General features: G+C 43.7%; 1 protein-coding gene across 1 annotated transcript; it reads left to right on the forward strand.

Annotated features, from left to right (window-relative positions):
- Positions 1-226: 226 nt before the first annotated feature.
- dio2 (iodothyronine deiodinase 2) lies at positions 227-8,587 on the forward strand. The gene is made up of 2 exons (XM_086127455.1): positions 227-620; positions 2,978-8,587. The coding sequence occupies exons 1-2, from the start codon at positions 396-398 to the stop codon at positions 3,566-3,568; spliced, it is 816 nt and encodes a 271-aa protein (XP_085983581.1). The 5' UTR covers positions 227-395; the 3' UTR covers positions 3,569-8,587.
- Positions 8,588-23,492: the final 14,905 nt, after the last annotated feature.

The raw sequence follows: 23,492 nt of genomic DNA on the forward strand, positions 1-23,492 counted from the left end.
CAAAATATAGGAGCTGCTGGAAAGGCTGCCACTCACGCGGCGCCATTTTAAACGCAATATATCACTCCGTTACACACACACACACACACACGTCGTGTGCGCAAGCATCAGACAGCGTGTGTGTGTGCGTGTGTGTGTGTGTGTCTCTCTCTCTCTCTCTCTGTCATGTGTGTCTGTGAACACACACACACACACTCGCACACACACACTCGATGACTTTCGAAATGTTGTGATGACGTAGTGCTCACCCCCCTGTCTTGCGCATGAAGTTGCAAGCGTGCACGGCGCCGTGCTGAAGGCATGTGGGCAGTGTCTGAGCCGCACCAGAGTGTGTCGCGGCGCGCTATGACCGGCAACTTGTAGCAGCTGTGAGCGATCGCGTGCAGAGAGACAAGATGGGGATGGGCAGCGAAGATCTGCTCGTGACACTCCAAATATTACCTGGTTTCTTTTCAAACTGCCTCTTCTTGGCGCTGTACGATTCCATGGTGTTGGTGAAGCGCATTGTTTCGCTTTTAAGTTGCTCCAAGTCCGCCGGCTCGGGAGAGTGGCGTCGCATGTTGACAACGGCTGGGCTCCGCTCCATCTGGAACAGTTTCTTGCTGGACGCTTACAAAAAGGTAAGGCGATGGAGAGACTGAAGGATGGCAGAGTAACCGACGATACAACGGTAAACCCTCAAATTAACACATATGCCTGTAATTAATCAATACGCCATCAGTGCGACTTTCTCGGAGTTTTACTGGGATATAAATGAACATATGTCATATGCCGAAATAAGCACAGCTGATGTCAAATACTGTATTGAGGTCCACTTTTAATAATAATAATAATAATACATTTTATTTATAAGCGCCTTTCAAGACACCCAAGGACACTTTGAATTCTGATTGTAATTTCCCCATTGCGGGACAAATAAAGGATATCTTATATCTTTCCGATAATTGTGTTCATTTTGTCATCTCGAAGTATTGCATGATCAGCTCCGCTGCGCCGTAAGCACACGTGTGCTCGCGTAATCATATTTCATTGTCGTTCTGTAATCTGACCGCAGAACTAGAAATAACGTGTCAGGTTAAACGAGAGCTGTGCCGGATCTGCCCGCATCAAAGTGCAGTGTAAGATCTAGTGAGCAGAGACGTGGCAAATGTTATTTCCTTATTGAGTGATTGATTTTTGTAATTGTTTTGTAAAAACGAAGAGCAGTTTTTTTTTACGTTGGCGTGCCAGCAGGAGTTTAGGTTGCGATTCCGGTTTGCGTGACACAATTTAAAGTAAACAGTGGCATGATGTTTCAATCAGGGGTGGAGTGGGCGCGTTACGCGGGGGGGGGGGGGGGGGGGGGGGGGGGTACGCCGTCCACCCACTTCTCCCGACGCCAAATTCAATTTTTATTGAAATGTTTGTTGATCATTGTTCTAATGCGAGTTATGCTTAATAACGTTGGCCTGTGATTATTTTGGAGTAGTAAAACATTAAATTTAACGTTAGTTCAACTGGTGTTGTAGCCTATGATTGATGTTCTGTATGGATATATAGAACATCCCAGAATCGCGTACACCCACTTAAAAAATCCCCACTACACCATTGGTTCCAATTGTAAATATTTGACCAAAGTCACAATTCCTCCTCGGCTAATCTTATCATAGACTGTTGACCTATGGATGAAATGACAGAAATCTCGTCCAAGAGATCAAAAGAGGTCAAAATGGAGAGGCGCAGTCGTACATCGTGTACCACCAGCACTGAAAGTTATACAGTAAATATTCTCTAGTACGGACTCGTGTTTGCGCTGTCCAATTTGTCCTGATAACAGAAATTCCTCATTTGGGAAATGAGCATGGTACATGTCCTTTATGAACCTGCAAGTATGTCGACAAAATGCACGTGTAACAACACAATCAATAAAATACAAAAAATATATTGTCCAAAAACTGTTTATATAACAAAAACTGCAATACAGGTGCATTCCAAAAAAATCACAACAGTAAAATACGTACAGTATTTTAATGTTTATTTTTTTCTGTCTTGGGAAAAAAATTTGTATTTTGGATTGTTTTGTTGGATGCGTTCTTTGGCTTATGACAATGTTTGCCTGCGTGTCATACAGTTTTCTTGCTAATTGCAAGTAACTGTCCCGTTGATCACCGATGTCTGGTAATTCTTGTGCATACTGAAGGATTTTTGTTGCCATTTGCATTGCTTCCTTGCTGGATGGTGGCTTGTCATCAGGGGTTGAATCGATGCCTTGTTGTTTAAAGTTTCGTAGATTTGCGTCTTTCCGACTCCAAGTGTCTGCTGGATCTTTTTAAATTTGTGTCCAGCCTCGCTCAAACGGATGCATTTCACTCGCTCCGCTCCAGTCGTTACAGTTCTTCTACGTTTCGATGCGATGATCTACACGACGCAAGTGAATAAAGTTAAAATCTTTATTCGCAATTACAGTAAAACGCACGCCAATAAAAAGTCGCTTACCCGTCTTCGTTTCGAATCGGATGAATGAAAACGGCAAAGCGAACACGTTTCTTCGGTCGTGTCGACTGGGTGCTGCCTTTAAGCTAGTGCCGCGTTCTCCAGGACGTAAGTGAATAGTTCAAGTTAAAACCATTCACAATTACAGTAAAACGCACGGCAATGAAAACTCGTCGTCGTTTAGAATCTGATGATCAAAATACGCGAAGTGAAAACTTGTTTCAGCGTTGCGTATTTTCCGTCGCATCGGGTGGGCGTTGCGTGTACTTAAGCTCCCGCGGCATCACACCTCCATCCGGGTTACGGGTAGTGGAATTTCCGCTTACGCAAGTTCCGGTAACACGTAATATCGTAGTCAAAAATGTTAATGCATAGGTTTTTATTACGAGTGAAGGATATTCCTTTCCATAGAATTCCGGGGATGGGAATATTTACTGTATATAATGGCACCGCTTGGTCACTGGATCTGGGAGGTAAATGCCAATTATTCTTCTTGTTTCTTTAGGTCAAACTTGGCTGTGAGGCGCCTAACTCCAAAGTGGTGAAGGTGTCGGCTAGTCCTCGGTGGAGCAAAAAGGTTACCCCGACACCTGATGAGCAACGTAGCGCGCGGGTCCGAAATCGAGATGAATGCCGCCTCTTGGATTTTGAGTCGTCAGATCGCCCTCTGGTGGTCAACTTTGGCTCAGCCACATGACCCCCTTTCGTCAGCCACCTGCCGGCTTTCCGGCAGTTGGTGGAAGACTTCAGTGATGTTGCTGATTTTCTGCTGGTGTACATTGACGAGGCTCATCCATCTGACGGCTGGGTGGCCCCACCTATGGGCTCTTGCTCTTTCGACGTGCGCAAGCATCGGAGTTTAGAAGAGAGGCTGGGAGCGGCGCGCAAGCTGATCGATCACTTTTCTCTGCCCCCGCAGTGTCAGCTGGTCGCCGACTGTATGGACAACAATGCTAATGTGGCTTACGGTGTGTCTAACGAGCGCGTGTGTATCGTTCAACACGGGAAGGTTCGCTATCTGGGCGGCAAGGGGCCTTTTTTTTACAATCTGAAGGAAGTGCGGCAGTGGCTGGAACAGAGTTTTGGTAAACGGTAGAAGTCATCAAAAGCAGGTGAAGAAGAGGAACTACAGTATCCTTTTTTTTTTTTTTGTTTTGCTCCTTAAGATAACTTTGGTTTTTCTTAGTGTCTGAAACATGACAAATGAACTGACTGAAAAAAAAAACTTTCAACGCTTCATCGTGCCGATGACGAAAACTGTTCTCTGCTGCCACAACTCCTGTTGATTCCAGAAATTGAAGAGAGAGAAATAATTCTGAGAGAAATAACAACTTTTGTTTGGACAGCTGATTAAGGAGGGCGTATTGGTCTTTAAATGTGTTTTTCCACGATGATTCATTGTAATAATTCATGCATACCTTTACGTGGGCCTTTCTTAGCTATATGCCAATTCATACACAAGGTCTTGGCCATAATTGTCAACTCACAGTTCTTTCCAGACCAGTTAAGACCATGACTGGGTTTTCTGACCATGTCAAATTAAAAAGTCATTGTTCTGCAAAATTAAAACAAAACACTCTAAAGTGATGTAACATTTCTGAAAAAAAAAAAAAAAGTGTCCTCCAAATCAGTATTTGGCAAACTTCCTTGGTTGGTCAAATTAGGTCACTGCAATATTTCCCCTTTGTGTCTCCACTCACTGGCACATTCAGAAGGATTGTAAATGAGCAGTCCCGCCCCAGATTCACAATTCCATCTCACCGTTATTCTGACTGTTTTCTGGTTCCACTTCTTCAGACTTTTGTTCTCGGATGGAAAGCCCTCATCATTTTCGTCTTCCGACCTCTCATAAACTTGTGATATATGAAACATCTGGAGCAAGTGCTATATTGACTCTCTGCGATTTCATTCTCTGTCGCTTCATGCATTCTTATGAGGCTCGAGAGTTCAGTCTGTTCCTTGTCAGAGCTCCAGTTTAACTTTGCTCTTTCTCTTCATGACTGGTTTACTTCTCTTTGAACAGAAGTTTTAAAATCTTTTCTTATGATGTTGTTTACCTGTTTTCTTCCCATTTTGCCACATTATTTGTGCATAGTACAAGTGTCGCCTAACAAATTGTCCTAAACAATGTGTGTGTGTGTGTGTGTGTGTGTGTATATATATTTCCCAAACCAACAATGGGGATATAAGCATTTCTAACCTTTCTAACCTCCACCTAAAACAAAAACAAAAAAACAACATAGCACAAAATTCAGGTTCTCATTCATCATCCGCGCCCTGTTTTTTCCCGCAAACGTGTAGGAGCAAAGGACACTAAACGGGGGCGCGATGAAAATGAGCTGTTTTAACATTCTTGCTTTACAACTTGAAGTACTCAGCAGTAAGGAGTCATGTTTTAACATGAATTTGACCAAACAGATTCAGATCTCTCCTTCCTATTAAAAAGCCAGGTGCACTCACGTTGGCATTTTAAGGATGGCGAGCGCATGTTGCAGGGTTTCAAGTGGGGGCGGGGGGTTGTTGCTCATAGAAAACAAACAAAGAACTGGACTTCAGATTCAGTTTAAGGACACAGCCTATTTGAAAGGGTTACGCAGTAATACCGTACTCAGTAAATATAAATTGTGGGGTTAGGGTTAGTGAATAGCTATTCATAGAGCGTTTATAATATAAATTGTAGATTACATCATCGCCAATTGGGAAACCTTTTACATTGCACGTCTGGCGCCGCACACCTTGTCTCCTGCACAAAAATGCTTTTGTCAGATGAAGACGACACATATGTCACCTCGATTGTTGACTCGCCCCACTCAAAAAGCATGTTGAAGGAAATGTTGCATTTCATCCCGTTTGTGGATAATAATTCAGGGTGTTTCACGATGTAAGACACCGAGCTTGAAATATTCATGTTAATTTATTGGCGAAACTGCAAGTGTGCTCAAGTGGAAGCCGGCGGAAAATTCCATGACGGTCATTAAGAGCAAACAGATGCATTACGGGCAACAAGACAAGTTTTGACAACTCTTTGAATGGGTACTTTATCTATGCAAACCAATTACATATCCATTCCACGTTTGTTGTCTTGCCTTTTGAAACGGGTACCTTAGCAAGCTTAGGCAAAATTTTAGTGCATATCTGACGGTATCTGCGATCCGTTGTCTAGTTGGTTGATTACATTCCCTTTCAACTGTTCTCCCTGACAAAAGACTTTGGCAGTGAACCAACTTATCATGCCGGTCGAAGAGCTTGTTGTTGATCTGTATTGTGTGTTTTTGGAACTGGTATCTGTCTGGTGTGAATGTCCACTAATCAGATGCTTGGTCCTCCTTCTCGTGATGATTAAGGTGTATGATGAAAACCTGCGATGAAAGAGTGTCTCACTCAGTCTTTGGTTGGATAGTAAACCACGCCTGATCAGTTTCAGAAGGAACAACTGCATCTTGTTCTTTTATGTCGAACCTGAAACTTTTTTGTCTCGACAAACCATATTTTATCATCGGGTTTAATTCATGTTAAATGCAATACATTCTTATCTATTTTTTGTTGTTTTTGTTTTTGAGGGAAATAAAGCGGACAATAAAGCCAAATGTATTCAATAGAACTGTGGAGGGCCGTGATGACTGAAACTATATGAAGAAGTCAAGAATAATGTCTTATTCAACTATTGTAACTGTAATGAGGGGTTTGGTAACAAGAAAATGCTTACAATCTGTCACTGCTTTATTACATATGAAAATGTGAAATTTTGGTGCACATTTTAGCAAGTATCATGGACGTTTTCATCTTTGATTAACTTTCGCGGTCCACTTAAAATGATGTGATGGACCACATCTAGCCCCCAGGCCTTGAGTTTGACACCTGTGTATTACAGGGTTTATATTCGGTTCACTTTCTGTTATAGACGACAGGAAGAATATCGGGTCACTTTAACCCTTTCATGTACCCTGTAACCCGATAACATGATAAGCTGTGCACTCTAGTAACCGCTGTCTCTGAAAGGGTTCACATTACATCCCTATTTTGTTTGTTCCCTCTGAACTTTATGCCCTTCCAAAACTGGGTGGTTTCATTTTTATTTAAATGAGGAACTCCTCCTCATGTGCTTCGATTGGTTGAACACTGTTAAGGCAAGTATGCCGACTAGTTATAAAGAAGTCCAGAGAAACCTTGATTTAACAGACTAATTGGAGTGACGGGTGTTAAGGAATTATTCCGCTAGAAGTAGTAGTAGAACATTGTTGAGGAATTTCATCTTGCTATGAGAACTATTGACACTAGTCCCTCCCCAGTCACCACAGGTGTACCACAGGGATCTGTCCTAGGTCCCCTTCTCTTCATCATCTACCTCCTGCCTCTTGGCCATATCCTCCGCAAATTTAATATCCACTTTCACTGCTTTGCTGATGACACCCAGCTCTACCTCTCCTGCAAGCCAAACTCCATACTCCCACCCCCCTCCCTCACCTCTTGCCTCTCCGAACTCAAAACATGGTTCACAACAAACTTTCTTAAATTAAATACTAATAAAACTGAAGTCCTCCTTCTTGGCACCAAATCCACTTTATCCAAAGTAAACAGTTTTTCCTTCAACATTGACAGCTCCCTAGTGTCCCCCTCCCCCCAGGTTAAGAGTCTGGGTGTCATCCTGGATAGCATGCTCACCTTCCACTCGCATATCAACACCATCACCCGCACTGCTTATTTCCACCTCCGCAATATTACCAGACTTCACCCTTCCCTCACCCCCCGCACCACTGCTATTCTTGTCCACAGTCTTGTCACATCCCGCCTTGATTACTGCAACGCTCTCCTCTTCGGCCTACCTCAAAAGTCCCTTCATAAAATCCAGCTGGTCCAAAACGCCTCTGCTTGCATCATCACAAAAACATCTTCCCAGCAGCACATCACCCCCGTTCTCCAACAGCTTCACTGGCTCCCTGTTCAACATCGCATCAATTACAAACTGCTTCTATATACATATATGGCCATCCACAACCTGGCCCCTCCTTACCTATCCGACCTTCTCCAGGTGCATATCCCCTCTCGCTCCCTCAGATCCTCGTCCTCCCTCCGCCTGTCAGTGCCCCCTGCCCGACTGAGCACCATGGGAGCCAGAGCCTTCAGTCACGCTGCTCCAAAGCTCTGGAACAACCTACCTCCGGACCTCCAAAACTGCACACCTCTTTCCACTTTCAAGTCCCGTCTAAAAACACACCTGTTCAGGATTGCCTACAACACATAGCTCTTCCATTTCCTATGTTTTTATGATTTTATGATTTTATGTCCTGTTTTTATATAATATCTCGTTTACTAATTTTTACATTGTATTTTCTTATTGTCTGTACAGTGTCCTTGGGTGGCATGAAAGGCGCTTTTAAATAAAATGCATTACTAGTCTCTGTCCTGAACATCTGCTGAAGTACTTAAAACAAAGATTGTAGTGTGAAGTTTAGTCCTATTTTCACTTGGTTAATTAACAGCCCCCCGAGGGTTTTCTTGCCTCCACCACCTCTTAAAAGTCCCTGAAGGCTGTCAAGTGCCCTCAAAGAGGAACCCTAATCTCAAGATCTGTGACCAGCAGCAGTGGTCTATACTCTGTCATCATATCAAGATCGAACTTTGCTTGGCCTTCTTTGTCTCTACTTTTTACGTAGTTAGGTTTAATGATTATGGTGTTATTCCTCTCTGTTAGTTGTGTTTGTTCAGACACTTGAAAGAAACAATGTAGAATGCTGTTGAAGGTATTTCCTGCTCACTGTTTTTACAATCACCTTTAGTGCCCTCGAACCCCACCACTTTAGGGCCCCCCTCCACAGGACATGTTTAACATCAAAAGAGGAACTGTTATCTCAAGTATCTGTGTTCCCGCCATCACACCAAATGGAGTGGAGGTCTGGTCTCACCTCACCGCTCCCACCTTCTTCCAGCCACACCGGGTCAGATGACATGTTACTTTCTTTGTTTCGGGGATTTGCATGAGAGGCGTACCTCCCTGCCTCTCATTATCATATTGTCTCTCATGAATGTGTTTCTTTGACGCTGCCTGATGAAATCTGAGACTCACAGGAGCCCGAATCGATTCGTGTTGCGTTGTGATAAACTGAAGAAAAGACAACGTGGTGTTGGGTCTTCTTCCACATTATTGAGAGATAAAAGAACCTGTGTCCAAGGAGGACCAAGAGCAATTTGACCGCTCCCATTCCTCAACAAGGGCTTGTCCATTGGGGCTGATTGTCCTGTTACATCAAAGTACTTTTTTCATCCCCTAAAAACATCGAAAGCTTGAAACTCTTTGAGAAAAAAAAATCAAGTTAATCCAGACTTACCTTGTTTGTGCTCGGGGGAGGATAATTGCACATCTGGGCGTGTTCAGGAGCCACAATGTTAGTCCTTCCTTTTTTCACCCATTACACACAAAAAAATAAAACAACCAGAAAAAAACCAACAACTGTGTTCTATCTGGTCGACTCCTAGCTGTTGTCTCATTCAAAATTGGGGTGTAAAACAATTGCTTATCACTCAATGATATCATGCAGGAAAATGCAGACGTACAAAATAAAATTAGCGCAGATTATACGGTAAACTATAAAGGTACAAACAAAACGAGGGAGCAATCCAGGGTGTTTTGTACTTATCTTCTTGTCTGGCAATAACTACTAACAAGAACACGGTAAACTACAGCACGTCTGCGTTTGTGTGAAGCTCTCTCAGGATGCTAACCGATGGCGACGTTTGTGGCTCACAGCCAGAGCAAGAGCTTAAGGTCTGGTGAAAAGCAGGAGTGGATAGCCAAAGCCCCTTTGTCGTTCGCTTTTCTTCTGGGTGGGATTCCAATCCCTGGTTTGTTTTGGGATTCTAAAGAAAGCTTTTCCGCCACATCCCCCACCCCCAAACAACTACGATAGCCAATAATAACACACGTATAAGGCATGACTAACAGTAAATGACGCTTTGTTAGCGGGGCTAGCCCACCTAAATGGCTACCGGCAACGTAGTATTGTGGGAAATTCTGAAAATCATGAACTCCTTCACACAGGAAATTTTGCATGAGTTTCAAGATGGCGCCGTAGTTGCCGGCCATCTGCAAGAGCTCTTCAACAGCTCTGCTTTTTTGTTGTTGTTTTGTTTATCTTTTGTTTTGTCATATGGTGTTTGCTGTCCTTCGTGGGGATCTGTTGTGGACTGTTTTCAGCGTTTTGGCCATGACATTCTTTGCAGGAGAAGAATCTGTGCATGACACTGATTTTGATATGGGAAATGTCAGCGCTATTTGGCTGTAGCTGCTTAACAGCCCCGGGGCGCTAATGCGTTTTGCGCAAGTAATGGGCAGCATTTTTTACTGCCCTGTTTTGTTCAGCAGAAATGTCAGCACTGTTGGACGGTCTGCGTTGGTGCCGCTGGATGGATGGCTGCTGCCGGACCTCTTTATTCTCACAAGTGTCGTAAGTGTGCTGGAGTCGACCCCAGCTGTCTTCGGGCAATCGGCGGGGGACACCCTGGACTGGTTGCCAGCCAATCGCAGGGCACACATAGAAGGAACAACCATTCATGCTCACACTCACATCTAGGGATAATTTTGAGTGTTCAATCAGCCTGCCACACATGTTTTTGGAATGTGGGAGGAAACCGGAGTACCCGGAGAAAACCCATGCAGGCACGGGGAGAACATGCAAACTCCACACAGGAAGGCCAGAGTTGGAATCGAACCCTCAATCCCTGCACTGTGAGGTCAATGCGCTAACCACTATACCGATATCTATACCTAACCTGTACTTATACCTAATCGCCTGTCTTTCTCTATCTCTCTCTCTGTATAAATATATATATATACACCTGAAAGGTACTGGAAAGGCATATGGGAGAAGGCGGTTGCACATAGCAGTGCACAATGGCTGGTGACCCTGAGAGAGGAGCACAGCAACCTCCCTGAACAGAACCCAGTTACCATAACAGTGGCAGACATACAGGAAAGAGTCTCAGATATGAAAAACTGGACAGCACCAGGCCCGGACATGATCCACACCTACTGGCTAAAGAAACTCACAGCACTCCATGAGCGCCTAGCAGCACAAATGAACCAGCTGCTGAGGGATGGGACTCACCCAGGATGGCTAACCGAAGGGCGAACGATCCTGATCATGAAGGATCCCTCAAAGGGTGCAGTCCCATCCAACTATCGGCCAATAACCTGTCTTTCCACAACATGGAAGCTCATGTCAGGCATCATTGCGGCTAAGATAAGTGGACTTATCTTATCTCTAACTTCCCAGATATAAGCAGCACATCGACTGTTTCACCAGAGAAGGCAACATTCTAGACCACCGCTATACAACAATCAAAAATTCATACCGATCGATCGCCCGTGCAGCATTGGGTCTTTCTGACCACAATTTAATCCACTTAATACCTACATACAGACAGAAACTCAAATGTGTTCAACCGGTTATTAAGACTGTGAAAAAATGGACAGATGAAGCAAAGCTAGCTCTACAAGAATGCTTAGACTGCACTGATTGGGGCGTCTTTGAAATTTCAACGGGCACACTGGATGAATACACAGACACTGTAACATCATACATCAGTTTCTGTGAGGACATGTGTGTACCAACGAAATCCTTCCGCTCCTTCAACAATAACAAGCCATGGTTTACTCCCAAACTCAGGCAGCTCAGGAAAGAGAAAGAGGCCGCATTTAGAAGTGGAGATCGGGCACTGTACAAACACGCCCGAAACCAATTGACAAAGGAAACTAACATCGCTAAGAGAAGCTATGCAGAGAGGCTGAAAAACCAGTTCTCTGCTAACGACTCTGCATCTGTATGGAATGGTCTGAAAGCAATCACAAACTATAGAATGCCATCCCCCCAAACAGTGAACAATAAGGGTCTTGCTGATGAACTAAACATGTTTTTCTGCCGATTTGAAAAGGACACCCCCATTTCCCACACACACCCACCTCTACCAGAAACTACTCTATCGACCCCCCCACCCTCTTTTTCTCCACTACAGATCCACGAACAGGACGTGAGACGGCTCTTCAAGCAGCAGAAGATCAAGAAAGCTGCGGGGCCCGACAAAGTGTCCCCCTCCTGACTGAAAGTCTGCGCTGACCAGCTGGCTCCGGTCTTCACACAAATCTTCAACAGATCCCTGGAGCTGTGTGAGGTCCCATCCTGCTTCAAACAGTCTACCATCATCCCAGTTCCCAAGAAATCGGCAACATCGGAACTGAACGACTTTAGGCCTGTCGCCCTGACGTCTGTGGTCATGAAGTCCTTTGAACGCCTTGTGCTGAACCACCCAAAGAACGTCACCGGACCCCTGCTGGACCTTATTCAGTTTGCCTACCGGGCAAACAGGTCTGTGGAGGACGCAGTCAACATAGGTCTGCACTACATCCCCGAGCACCTCGACAGCACAGGGACCTACGCAAGGATCCTGTTTGTGGATTTCAGCTCTGCGTTCAACACCATCATCCCGGAACTCCTCACCCCCAAACCTCTCCACCTCGGTGTGTTCCCTACGATCTGCCAGTGGATCCTCAGCTTCCTGACGGGAGGGACACAACAGGTGAGACTGGGAGCATTAACATCATCAACACGCACCACTAGCACTGGAGCCCCACAGGGATGTGTCCTCTCTCCACTGCTCTTCTCCCTCGACACAAACGATTGCACCTCAACAAGTCCAGCTGTCAAACTCATAAAGTTTGCAGACGACACCACGGTCATCGGTCTCATCAAAGACGGCGTTGAGTCTGCGTACCGACAACAAGTGGAGCAGCTGGAGCTCTGGTTCAGCCGACACAACCTCGGGCAGAACACGCTCAAGACTGTAGAGATGATCGTGGACTTCAGGAAACATCCTTCTCCACAGCTGCCCCTCACACTATCCAACTGCCCTGTGTCAACCGTCGAGACCTTCAAGTTCCTGGGAATCACAGTCTCCCAGTACATGAAGTGGGAAGTCAACACCATCTGCATCCTGAAAAGGGCCCAGCAGAGGATGTACTTCCTGAGGCTGCTGAGGAAGCATGGCCTGCCACAGGAGGTGCTACGTCAGCTCTACACGGCAGTAATTGAATCAATCCTGCGTTCTTCCATCACGGTTTGGTTTGGGGCCGCCACAAAAAGGACAAAATCCGACTTCAACGGACAGTTAGGACGGCGGAAAAAATCATTACAATACAATACATGCTGATTTACAGTTTATAGTTGGCACCGCCCTACCCACTCTTGAGGACTTGCACACTGCAAGAATCAAGACAAGTGCACGGAAAATCCTCCTGGATCCCCCGCAACCTGCCCACCAAATTTTCCAGCTACTCTCCTCAGGCAGGCGCTACAGATCCATGCGCACCAAATCCAGCAGACACTTAAACAGCTTCTTCCCTCTAGCCATTAACTCCCTAAACAGTCACTGACGTAGTCACTCTTCTTGTACAACAAATATTGCTCCTGGTCACTCTAAAATGGTTCAGTAATTTTCTGCACCAACTGTACAAATTGGCATAGTATTGTATTCTACCACTGATCACTTTAGCTCTGCTTGATACTTTGCACATTGTCTCACAGTTGTCACTGAGTGGTACCACTACACTACGGTTCACTTACATTACGAAATGTCCTTCCATACCTATTTGTCATGTCCTTGTTTACGATGATACTAATGCAGCGTGTTATACCGGAGACAAATTCCTTGTGTGTTCTACATACTTGGCCAATAAAGATGATTCTGATTCTGATTCTGATAAAAATATATATTTGGGCAAAAAGGAAAACACAGATTATCAGAAAAACGTTTCCGTCTGACTTCGAGCGTCATGTCGGCTAGGCTAGGCTAGCTTAGCTGTTGTCGTAGTTCAAAGATTCTTGAATATGTGACGTGGGTTGCATCAGCGCCGTGAGTACGTGCACAAGCGCGCACAGCAGAGAGCAGCGGACTATCGACTGCTGAGGCGTGCTTCACTCGAGTGACGTTGCTACAGTACGTGCATATCATGGAGCAGCTTGCGGACAAACACAAATTGTCCGGTGTAGAGCCATTTTGATCTCCTTTTGGAGAATAAGGTATTTATTCAAATCTCCTTGTCTCACCAAGCGACGCCATGCTGAAAACGTGCACACGTCTGCTACAAGCTAAGGTTGAAAGTAAACAAGAAGCTGTCGCGTCCATTGACGAAAAAAAGAGACTGGTTCAATTCTCCTGTCCCATGTAAATCCGTTTCATTTCCAAGCGGCGACTCTCAGTTCCAAATACGCATCCATGCTCTGCACCAACGCTCCTGTCTTCTCATACTCGGCTCCACAAGCTATCCATCCAGCCGCACCAACGCAGACTGTCAAACAGCGCCGCCATCGCCGCTATACAAAAGGGGGGCTATGAAAAATGCTGCCCATTACAGGCACAAAAATACACAAGCGCCCCGGGTCTGTCCAGCGGCGACAGTCAAATAGCGACATTCCTCCCAATCAAAATCTGTGCTGGTACATGCGTGCTGCCGAGAAGGTGCGACCACCAAGCACAGGATTCTTCTCCTTTGATGAATGTCGTGGACAAAAACGCTGAAAACGGTCCACACGAAGTGGCAACAAACCCCATGTGACAAAACAAAAGATAAAAACAACAACAACAACAAAAAAAAAATCAAAGCTCTTGAAGAGCACTTGCCGAATGCTGCCAACGAGGGTGCCATCTTGTTTTTTGGGGGGTTTGTTTGTTTGTTTGTTTGTTTTTAGCCGAGGCCCAGAATCGACCTGCTAACCAGTAAACCACTGTGCCACCCTTATTATTATTATTCATAATATTATTATTATTTTGATTATCATTGGTGACCTTCAACGTTTAAACAATATTGTAGAGTAGTAGAGTCATCCAGTGAACTTATTTATTGGTTCTACCACTAGGGCACAATACACTTTGGGTCACATTTTTAACTGGATTTGGCCTCACGTGAGACACTTTTTGGGTTGCTGCCATGCTGAAAGCATTTATTTTTATTTTTAACTTTAAACCCCTCAAAGTTGTGTGGCAAAAGACTGAAAAAAGTGACGTTTGACAGTGTTCAAATTTCCCTCAAACTTGTCAGAGCCCATGCAAATAGATGAACTCAACATGATGACGGAACACCTTTAGGGCAAATACCATCTTTCTGTGAAAACTACAAGTTCATTTTGAATCTGCACTTCTAAACGTAAACTTTATACTTCACACCCATTGGTGTGGTATGCAGAATCTTTCAAACGCTCTCCTTGCCTGATGCATATGGTCTTAGTATCAACCCTCAATATTTATATTCCATCTCAGACTTCCTGAAGCGAGTGGAGGCTTCCTATTGATATAGTCTTGTGCAAGGGGACTACGAAGAGCCATAATGCAGACATGGCATCCATCCATGTCCCACAAATCGTGGCTGAAAGCTGGGCTTGTTGGCAAGATGTTGAGAGTCATGGCTAACAAATGCACCCTGTGCCAGCGTGGGAATTAGACCACTATGTTCAGGAATGACAAGATTATGTCACACGTCCGATGCACCGTGTCAAACAAGTTTATCTTTATCACATCAAAAAAAAAAAAAAAAAGGAGAAACAATACTGCGGGACAAGCCATTTTCCAGCCAGAAGACCACCAGGGCGACATTCATCTACAACACCCAAATATGGTACCAGTAGTCCCTTCACAGAAACTCATGACTCTTTGTTTTCATTCGGGCCCGGGGAGCGACCGCTACCCTCGATTGTTTTAGTAGGAATTATTTTTAGGATTATTATGATTATTCATTTTTCAGGGCCGTAACATGCATGAAAACTCACCACATTTTGCACATTCATTGGGCCTGGTGAAAATGTTGATATTTTAAAGTCATCATGCACAAGTACAAAAAAAAAAGACCATAGCCGCACCTACAGTGGAAAAATGAGATCTAATCCTGGTATGTTTGACCTAGGCCAGCACAAACTGGGAGGCACATGTAGCACCCCGAGAGGTACGAAAAAGTAAATTGCAGCCATATGCTAAAATGAATAGGAAGTAAGCTACGGTACATATTTTTTTGTTTTGTTTTTATGAAATGTCCAATTTTGGCCCATTTTTTGCATATTTGCAGGGGTCATATTTTTGCATTCTTGTCCTAGAGCAGGGGTGCCCGAGTCTGGTCCTTGAGAGCCCCTGTCCAGCTTCTTTTCGATGTCTCCCTCCTCCAACACACTTAAATCAAATGATCAGGATGGGTATCAGGTAGGCGGCCCGGTAGTCCAGTGGTTAGCACGTCAGCTTCACAGTGCAGAGGTACCGGGTTCGATTCCAGCTGCGGCCTCCCTGTGTGGAGTTTGCATGTTCTCCCCGGGCCTGCGTGGGTTTTCTCCGGGTGCTCCGGTTTCCTCCCACGTTCCAAAAACATGCATGGCAGGTTGATTGGACGCTCTAAATTGTCCCTAGGTGTGAGTGTGGGCGTGGATGGTTGTTCGTCTCTGTGTGCCCTGCGATTGGCTGGCAACTGATTCAGGGTGTCCCCCGCCTACTGCCCGGAGATGGCTGGGATAGGCTCCAGCACCCCCCGCGACCCTAGTGAGGATCAAGCGGTTCGGAAAATGGATGGATGGATGGATGGGTATCAGGTATTCATTTGAATGAATTTGGGTTGATCATTTGAATCAGGTCACACACCTTATGGAGGAGGGAGACATCTAAAACAGGCTGGATATCGGCTCTCGAAGATAGGATTTGGGCACCCTTGTCCTCAAGGGTTCATCCGACTCACTGCAGATTTGGCCTTTAATGTCTTAAGACCAACCAAAGGAAAAATACCTTGAGCTTTTGTAATACTATATGATGGGGGCGGGGCATTAAATTGTGCATTTCATATTTCCGTCGCAACAAAAGAAGAAATATTTAATAACTCCCCTGTACATGCTCCCAAAAAAAAATCCCAAACTTCATGTTAATAGTCACAGCTCTAAGACATCTATATGCCAATATTCTGTTATGCCAGTAGCGCCACCTAGTGGTGATAAGAAATTAAATGTGATTTTTCAGCAGAGGGCGTGGTCTAGTCAGTATTATTTAGCCTCAACTTTGAAAAGTGACAAACAGGATCAAAATATGTGAAGCTGTTTTCTGTCCTCTTTTCCCGGACTTCATCACCTAAACCCTTGACTTGGCAAATATGTAAGTAATAAGGCCTTGCTAGTGGCAGAACCTTATATAATGTTACGTAAGAGTTTAGTATGACAAGAGTTCATCCTCTGTCTGCGGTATGTTGTATGTTCCCGTCTGACTATTAGACTTTGAAGCAAGAAACAAAATTGAACATGGTTAGTGCGTTTGATTTGTAGTACAGCGACAAAGCCAGATTGGCAAAAGTGTTTCTATTTGAAGAAACAAAGTTCATCAAATGTAAACTGCTCCGAAAGGTGCAAACGTCTGCATACAATTACATCTTCTATCAGTGAATATTATATTTTTACGTCCCGTGTGGTTCATAAGGATTGAATGATGGCAGTAATTCGATTTTGGAATGGATTTGTTTACATTTATCTCACTCACACACACTGTTGGGAATAATGCATTAAATACAAAATTACTGTAATGAGACAAAAAACATTTTTCTGTAGTTGTATGGTAATTCAAGGCATTCGGAATACAGTGTTAATGATATTAGACCATGGTTCCCATGATGAACGTTTACGGAACCCAACATTTGTTATCGTGGTTTCCCATTGGGTAATCCGACGGAACCGAAAAACGGTTACCACGAATTTCCGAAATCCTCGGGCCTGCTCCTGAATTATTTAAATTTTTGCAGCATTTGTTTATCATTGTATGTATATGTTGTTGTTTGTGTTATTATCATATGCAATTGAATAAGTAGACCCTTTCAGAATTCGAAATTTGGGACTCTCTCAATCCATAATGGCACTCATACTTTTCTGATCAGCGAGTCCCTGGGACTCGCTGCCGGTAAACTGTAAAATGATCACTGAGAGATTACCGCTTTTTCTGCAGTCAGTGATTGACTTCTATGCAAAGTCATTTCTCAACTTGTGTTCCGTGCCATGTCATGCCTGTTGAGTGTTGATTTACTTCATATTAAGAACTACTGCACTAAAACATTAATTCATAAATGTATGCCATATGATTTTATTTTTTTTCTCAGTATAAATAACACGTACCCTGACTGTTCTACTCTTTGAATAAAAACACTTCATTCAAGCGTTAGGGAGCGCAAAGGGTTATGATGGAGGGGTGTTGCAAATAATGAAGACCTGCCAAGTGGTATGATAGCATTGCTTTATACATGTCCTCGGCTAGGCCTCAGTTTCAAAATCAGTCCTTGGTCCTTGGCCTTGGCCTCGGAAAATTTCTCAAGTCCTTGGCCTTGGCCTTGCCCCGGGAAATTTTCCAAGTCCTTGGCCTTGGCCTCGGAGTCAAGTCCTTGGCCTTGGCCTCGGGTTGCCGGTCCTTGGACACAACACTGCAAGTAGGTTATCTCAATGTGTGCAATTTACAGCACGGCACTCGAATTGCAAACTAATCTTGATGGGTCTCTTCTCAACTCCATGTCTGGCTGTTAGAGCGCAACTTGATCTGCATCTTCAGCATATGGCTGTTACATGTATGGTCCAACATGCATCTTGCCAACAACCTCATCTTCCTCCAACTCTTCAAACACCTGGATCCCCTCCAATAAGTTTGAAACATCGCTTTCCAAATTGGTTTCTGACCGGCTTTGTACACTTTCCATATTGAGCCTTGCTACAGTTCTCCTTGAAGTAGCATCACATTTCCGGCTACATCGCCTGCCAGGATGTCACTTCGGGAAAATGATTAATCTTTTGAATTTACAAAATATAAATTATTTTTTTCATGCCTTATGTAATGTATCTTGTTTTATTACTTTACTTGTGACATAAAAATATTTCATTTGTGATAGGCTCCAACACACCCGTTACCCTCGTGAGGACAAGTGGATCAAATAGCAGATGAATGGATACGTTTTCAATGTCTTTTGGATATTGTTTTTGTTGTTGAGCCATAACTTGCTGTCATGTGAAATGTTGCTACATTTCAAGGTCTTGTTGAGTTTGTTTTTAGATGCTTTATATTCTTCTTTTCTTGAGCACTTCTTTATAGAATTTTTTTTTTTTGCAAGCAACGAATAACCCCCTAGTTCACAATGGTTTCTCTGAATACTTTTATGACAATACATTTATTTATTTTATTTTTTTAAATACAAAAATGCACCGACAAACTCTCGACAGGTATCACTGGTCAAAAGAACCAACAAAACGATATGCTTGCAAAAGGCAAGGTAAGTAACACCGCGAATACAAACGAAATAGCTCATGTCAAGTTTCTCAAAAATAAAAACATGAACAAAATCAATGACCAAAATTTTTTACCAATACTTACAAAGTGGGCGACTCGAATGCAAAAACGACCATGACATTTCGAAAAAGACGACAAGGTGTAAAAAACAACACCATGGATAGGAAACGGTTTCCAAAAAGATGACCGTGTTTATTAAGGTGTTTCGAAAAAGACGACCATGAAAAGTAAGGTGTTTTTTAAAAAAAAGACTAAATATAGTCAGGTGTTTTTTAAAAACCGCTTTTTGCCGAAAAAAAGAAACCATGTATAGGAAGGCTTTTTTAGCCCCCCCCAAAAACGACCAAAAGGCGTCTTTAACTCCCCCAAAAAATGACTAGGTATGGAAAGGCATAGCCCAACAAAACGACCATGTATAGTCAGGCAATTTTGCCAAACAATCGACCATTATAGTAAGGTGATTTTAGCCCCCAAAAATGACCAAGTTTGGTAAAGTGTTTTTAGCCACAAAAAAAAAAAACAGAACATGTATAGTAAGGAATTTTAAACCAAAAAAAAACGACTATGTAAGGCACATTGCTGAAAAAAACGACCATGTATACGAAGGCATTTTTAGCCCACAAAAAAACAACCATTTAGAGGAAGCCATTTTAGCCCCCCAAAAACGACCATATATAAGGCGTTTTTAGCCGAAAAAAATGGCCATGTATAGTTAGGCGTTTTTTGCAGAATATACATAGTCATTCCAAAAAAAAAACCTTCACGTGCAAACTTCACAGAGGAAGACCAAGACCTGGGTTCAAACCCTGCACCTCTGCGCTGTTAAGCCAACGCACTACCCAGTCAACCACAGTGGCGCTGCTTTACTATACTTTACTAGCTTCGTGTTTGCTTTCAAAACTTAGCTTGTAGCAGACGTGTGCACGTTTTCAGCACGACGTCTCTGATCCACTGGTGAAAGGACACTTTGATCCTCTTTCATCTATAACTGCTTCAGACAACAAAGTGTATGCAGAAAAGTGGTGAAGATTGCACGACTGTCTGTGTCCTATGTGTTGTGTTGTGTTATTTTTGTTATTTTGACTTCAAAATGGCGCCGCGTGAGTGGCTGCAGCTATATTTTGTTGTTCTACTTCTTCCTTTCATAACTTTGCTGCTGTGAATTGGGAATTTCTCCATTGCGAGACTAATAAAGGGTTTCTTATCTTATCTTATCTATGTTTGTAAGTAACAATGATTTTAGCCGAAAAAAACCACGGCGTTTTGTGCCGAAAAAAACGGCCATGTCTCGTAAGGCGTTTTTAGCCCCAAAACACAATCATGTATCGTCAGGCATTTTTCGCCAAAAAAAGACCATGTACAGTAAGTCATTTTTGGCCCCCCAGAAACGATCATGTATAGTAAGGCCTATTTTTTCGTCTAAAAACGCCTTCCTATACATGGTCGCTTCTTCTGTGCTACAAACGCCTTACTACACATGGTCGTTTTTTTTCCGGCTAAAACTGTCTTCGTATACTGTACATGGTCGTTTTATGGGGGCTAAAAACGCCTTACTACACATGGTTGTTTCTTTGGGGGCAAAAAAACGCCTGATTATACATTGTCATTTTTTTGGGCTAAAAATGCCTTACTATGGCGAAGAAAACAACCACGTATTGTAAGGCTTTTTTACCCCCCAAAAACGAGTTTTGCGCCGGAAAAAAAAAAGACAATATATAGTCAGGCCTTTTTCACCGAAAAACACGACCATGTATAGAAAGGCATTTTTAGCCCCAAAAAACGACCATGTGTTGTATAGTCAGGCGTTTTTTGCTGGAAAAAAACGACCAACTTGAAGGCTTGAGCAATAGCAGCAACAAGGTCAATAATCCGACAAGAGACATGGGATCTTGGCAGTCCTTAACTACTTGGCTTACTAATGAACACATTGGCAGCAGGTATGCACGCTGGAGGAAAGGCCCTCCACTGCCACCTGCTGGAGACACGAAAGAACAGCATCGTGACAGAAGTCTCCTTCAGCAAGATACTGAAACCCCATTTTTTTCTGATGCGGAGTCATCAGCAGGTGAATGAAGCGAGGCTATCAAGCATTTTGAGTAGCTTGAAAATATAAAAGTTCAAGTCCATTTACCACTTACGATTTTATCGTGTCTGACATTTATGAGCATGTATATCACCTAGTGTAGCACTGTGCACAGTAATTCTGGTTGGCTGGGTAATGTTGGAGTATAACATATTATTGAACATGGAGTTAATTAATTCCGTTGATAAATTATGTTTGTGAGGATTGAGCAAATCAATGTTGAGGTCACCACAGACAGAAAACATTTTCCAGTCACTGGTATTGTGATCACGTTCAAGCAGGTTTTGAATTGTGACATTTTAGAAACGTGGTGTGAAAGTATGGAACAATTTTGAGAATCTGAAAGTGTGCCAGACAATTTTGGAGTTCAAACATTTGTTGAGGCTATTGAAAAACATGAGAAAGATGATTGTTGTCTTGATGTTGTTTTATGTTCCTGTAATTTTATATTGTGTGATGTTTAGGTTAATTGTTCTGAATGCAAAGTGGTCAATGATCATCTCAAAAGGTTTGGTGAAAAAAAGCATGAGCTTCAGTCTGTGCTACCGTATGTCGCTCTTAATATAATGAAAAGCAACTTGGCTATATTTGAGCCCCCACACCAAGTCAGGTTAGTGCTTTCCTAACTCAGCTTTATTGCAGGAACTGATAAAGCCTGCACAGATGAGTGGCAAAATTGTCCAGTTGAGTTTAATTCATTGTGGTGGGAGCCGCTATTATTCATTCAAAATCCGCCTGACTCCCCGGGTCACTTTTTTTTTCTTCGATTGAGCGAGATTAGAAACTAATCTTTCCAGATTTAATCCTGACCGGTTACCAGAATATTATGATTACCGGTATTTAGGAATAAATCGGTATATTTTGTGTGGCCGCCATATTTGAGGAAAGTTTAAATCAATATGCAAACACATTCATTGTTGTTTCCTGTTGACCAGAACATGGTCAAGGACATCAAGGTTTTTTTAGATAACCTTGAAAGGACATGTTGACCAGATGTAAAATCAATTTCAAAATAAATCGCATTCATTTAAATAACCAGCTGTGTTGCCTGTCATTTAATTTGTTTGCTTTCTGTCTGTCCTTTCAGACAGGTCAATAGTCCTCTCAAACTCTCTGCCAATGACCAAGCCAAACAATTCATTTCTAAAGTACATTGAAAAACAGCATTTACCAAAATGCTGTACATTCCCAAAAATATAAAACACTGTAACATTACAGAACAAGAACAAACAAAACAGTAAGAAATAAAAACACAAACCTGGCAGCTCTTATGCATGGTCAGGAAAGTGGGTTTTGAGAAGGAATTTAAAAACTGCCACTGGATTGGTCTAAAATTTAGATCTAAGATTTAGGTCTAGAATTTGTTCCAAATTCTGGGAGCCATCGCAGCAAAGTCCGCGGAATTTAATCTTGAGCAGGGCAGCGCCAGGAGGGATGTGTCTTCAAATCTTGTCATGTCCGTGATTGTGACAAAATGGGCGTGAGGTGCTCTCACAAGTACAGGTGCTGTATAGAATACTGCACGAACTCAAACCGCAAAAGGGCAGCACGGACGCAGACGGTATTACGATAATCGAATACTGCGGGAGATACCCGCAAGCTTTATCAGTTGGTAAAGAAGGCGAGCATGAAATCCACTGAAGTCAGGAACGGTTCTGTGATAACCTCCTTAGAGGAACGACTACAACGTTGGCGCGAACACTTTGAAGTTCTACTCAATCACCCACCACCAGTGTTAGCGCCTGTGCTTCCTGCAACTGATGAGGAGTACGACTGCAGCTCGGACCCGCCTACGGTCGACGAAATTCGAGGCGTCCTGCGGCATCCCGACGGAAGTATACAAAAGCGACATTGACGTCTTCGCAGCGAGGTTTCATTGTGTCTACAACGCCGTGTGGACGCCCGAGACCATCCCGGATGACTGGAGCGAAGCAGTGTTACGACCCCTTTTCAAGAAGGGAGACAAGAAGCTGTGCGCCAACTACAGAGGCGTTAGCCTTCTCGATGTGGCTGCAAAAGCATTCGTCGTCCTTCTGCTGAAACGCTTCCAGATGGCCCATGACCGCCGGACTCGCGCAACTTAGGGTGGCTTTCGCCCCGGAAGTAGATGTGTAGACCAGATCTTTAGTCTGCGTCGCACCCTGGAGCAACGATGGGTCTACCAACAACCGACAGTCGTGTGCTTCATCGACTTTGCCGCGGCATTTGATTCAGTCGACCGGGGTGCTTTGTGGAGGATCACGCAGGCTGACGGGATCCCTGTGAAACTGCTTCGGCTCATCCAGGGGTACTACCGGTCAACCCGAGTCCGAGTGCGAGCCTACAGCAGCGAATCAGAAGCCTTTGCGGTGCGGTCGGGTGTCCGACAAGGCTGCGCGCTCTCGCCAACCTTGTTTAACTACGCCATCGGTCACATTCTCAACACTGCCCTCCATGGCTTTGAGGGTGTGAGAGTCGGCCGAGGTGTCGCAGTGTCGGACCTCGCGTATAGAGATGATATCGCTCTACTTGGAAACGCGTTCGAGGAAGTTGAAAACGCACTGACGAAAATCCATCGAACGGCCCTGATCGTTTGGAGTCGCATCAATGCCTTTAAGACCAAGATCATGTC

This window comes from Hippocampus guttulatus, chromosome 13, assembly GCF_054856545.1.
Source record: "Hippocampus guttulatus isolate MCC_2025c chromosome 13, RoL_Hgut_1.0, whole genome shotgun sequence".
Classification (NCBI taxonomy): Eukaryota; Metazoa; Chordata; class Actinopteri; order Syngnathiformes; family Syngnathidae; genus Hippocampus; species Hippocampus guttulatus.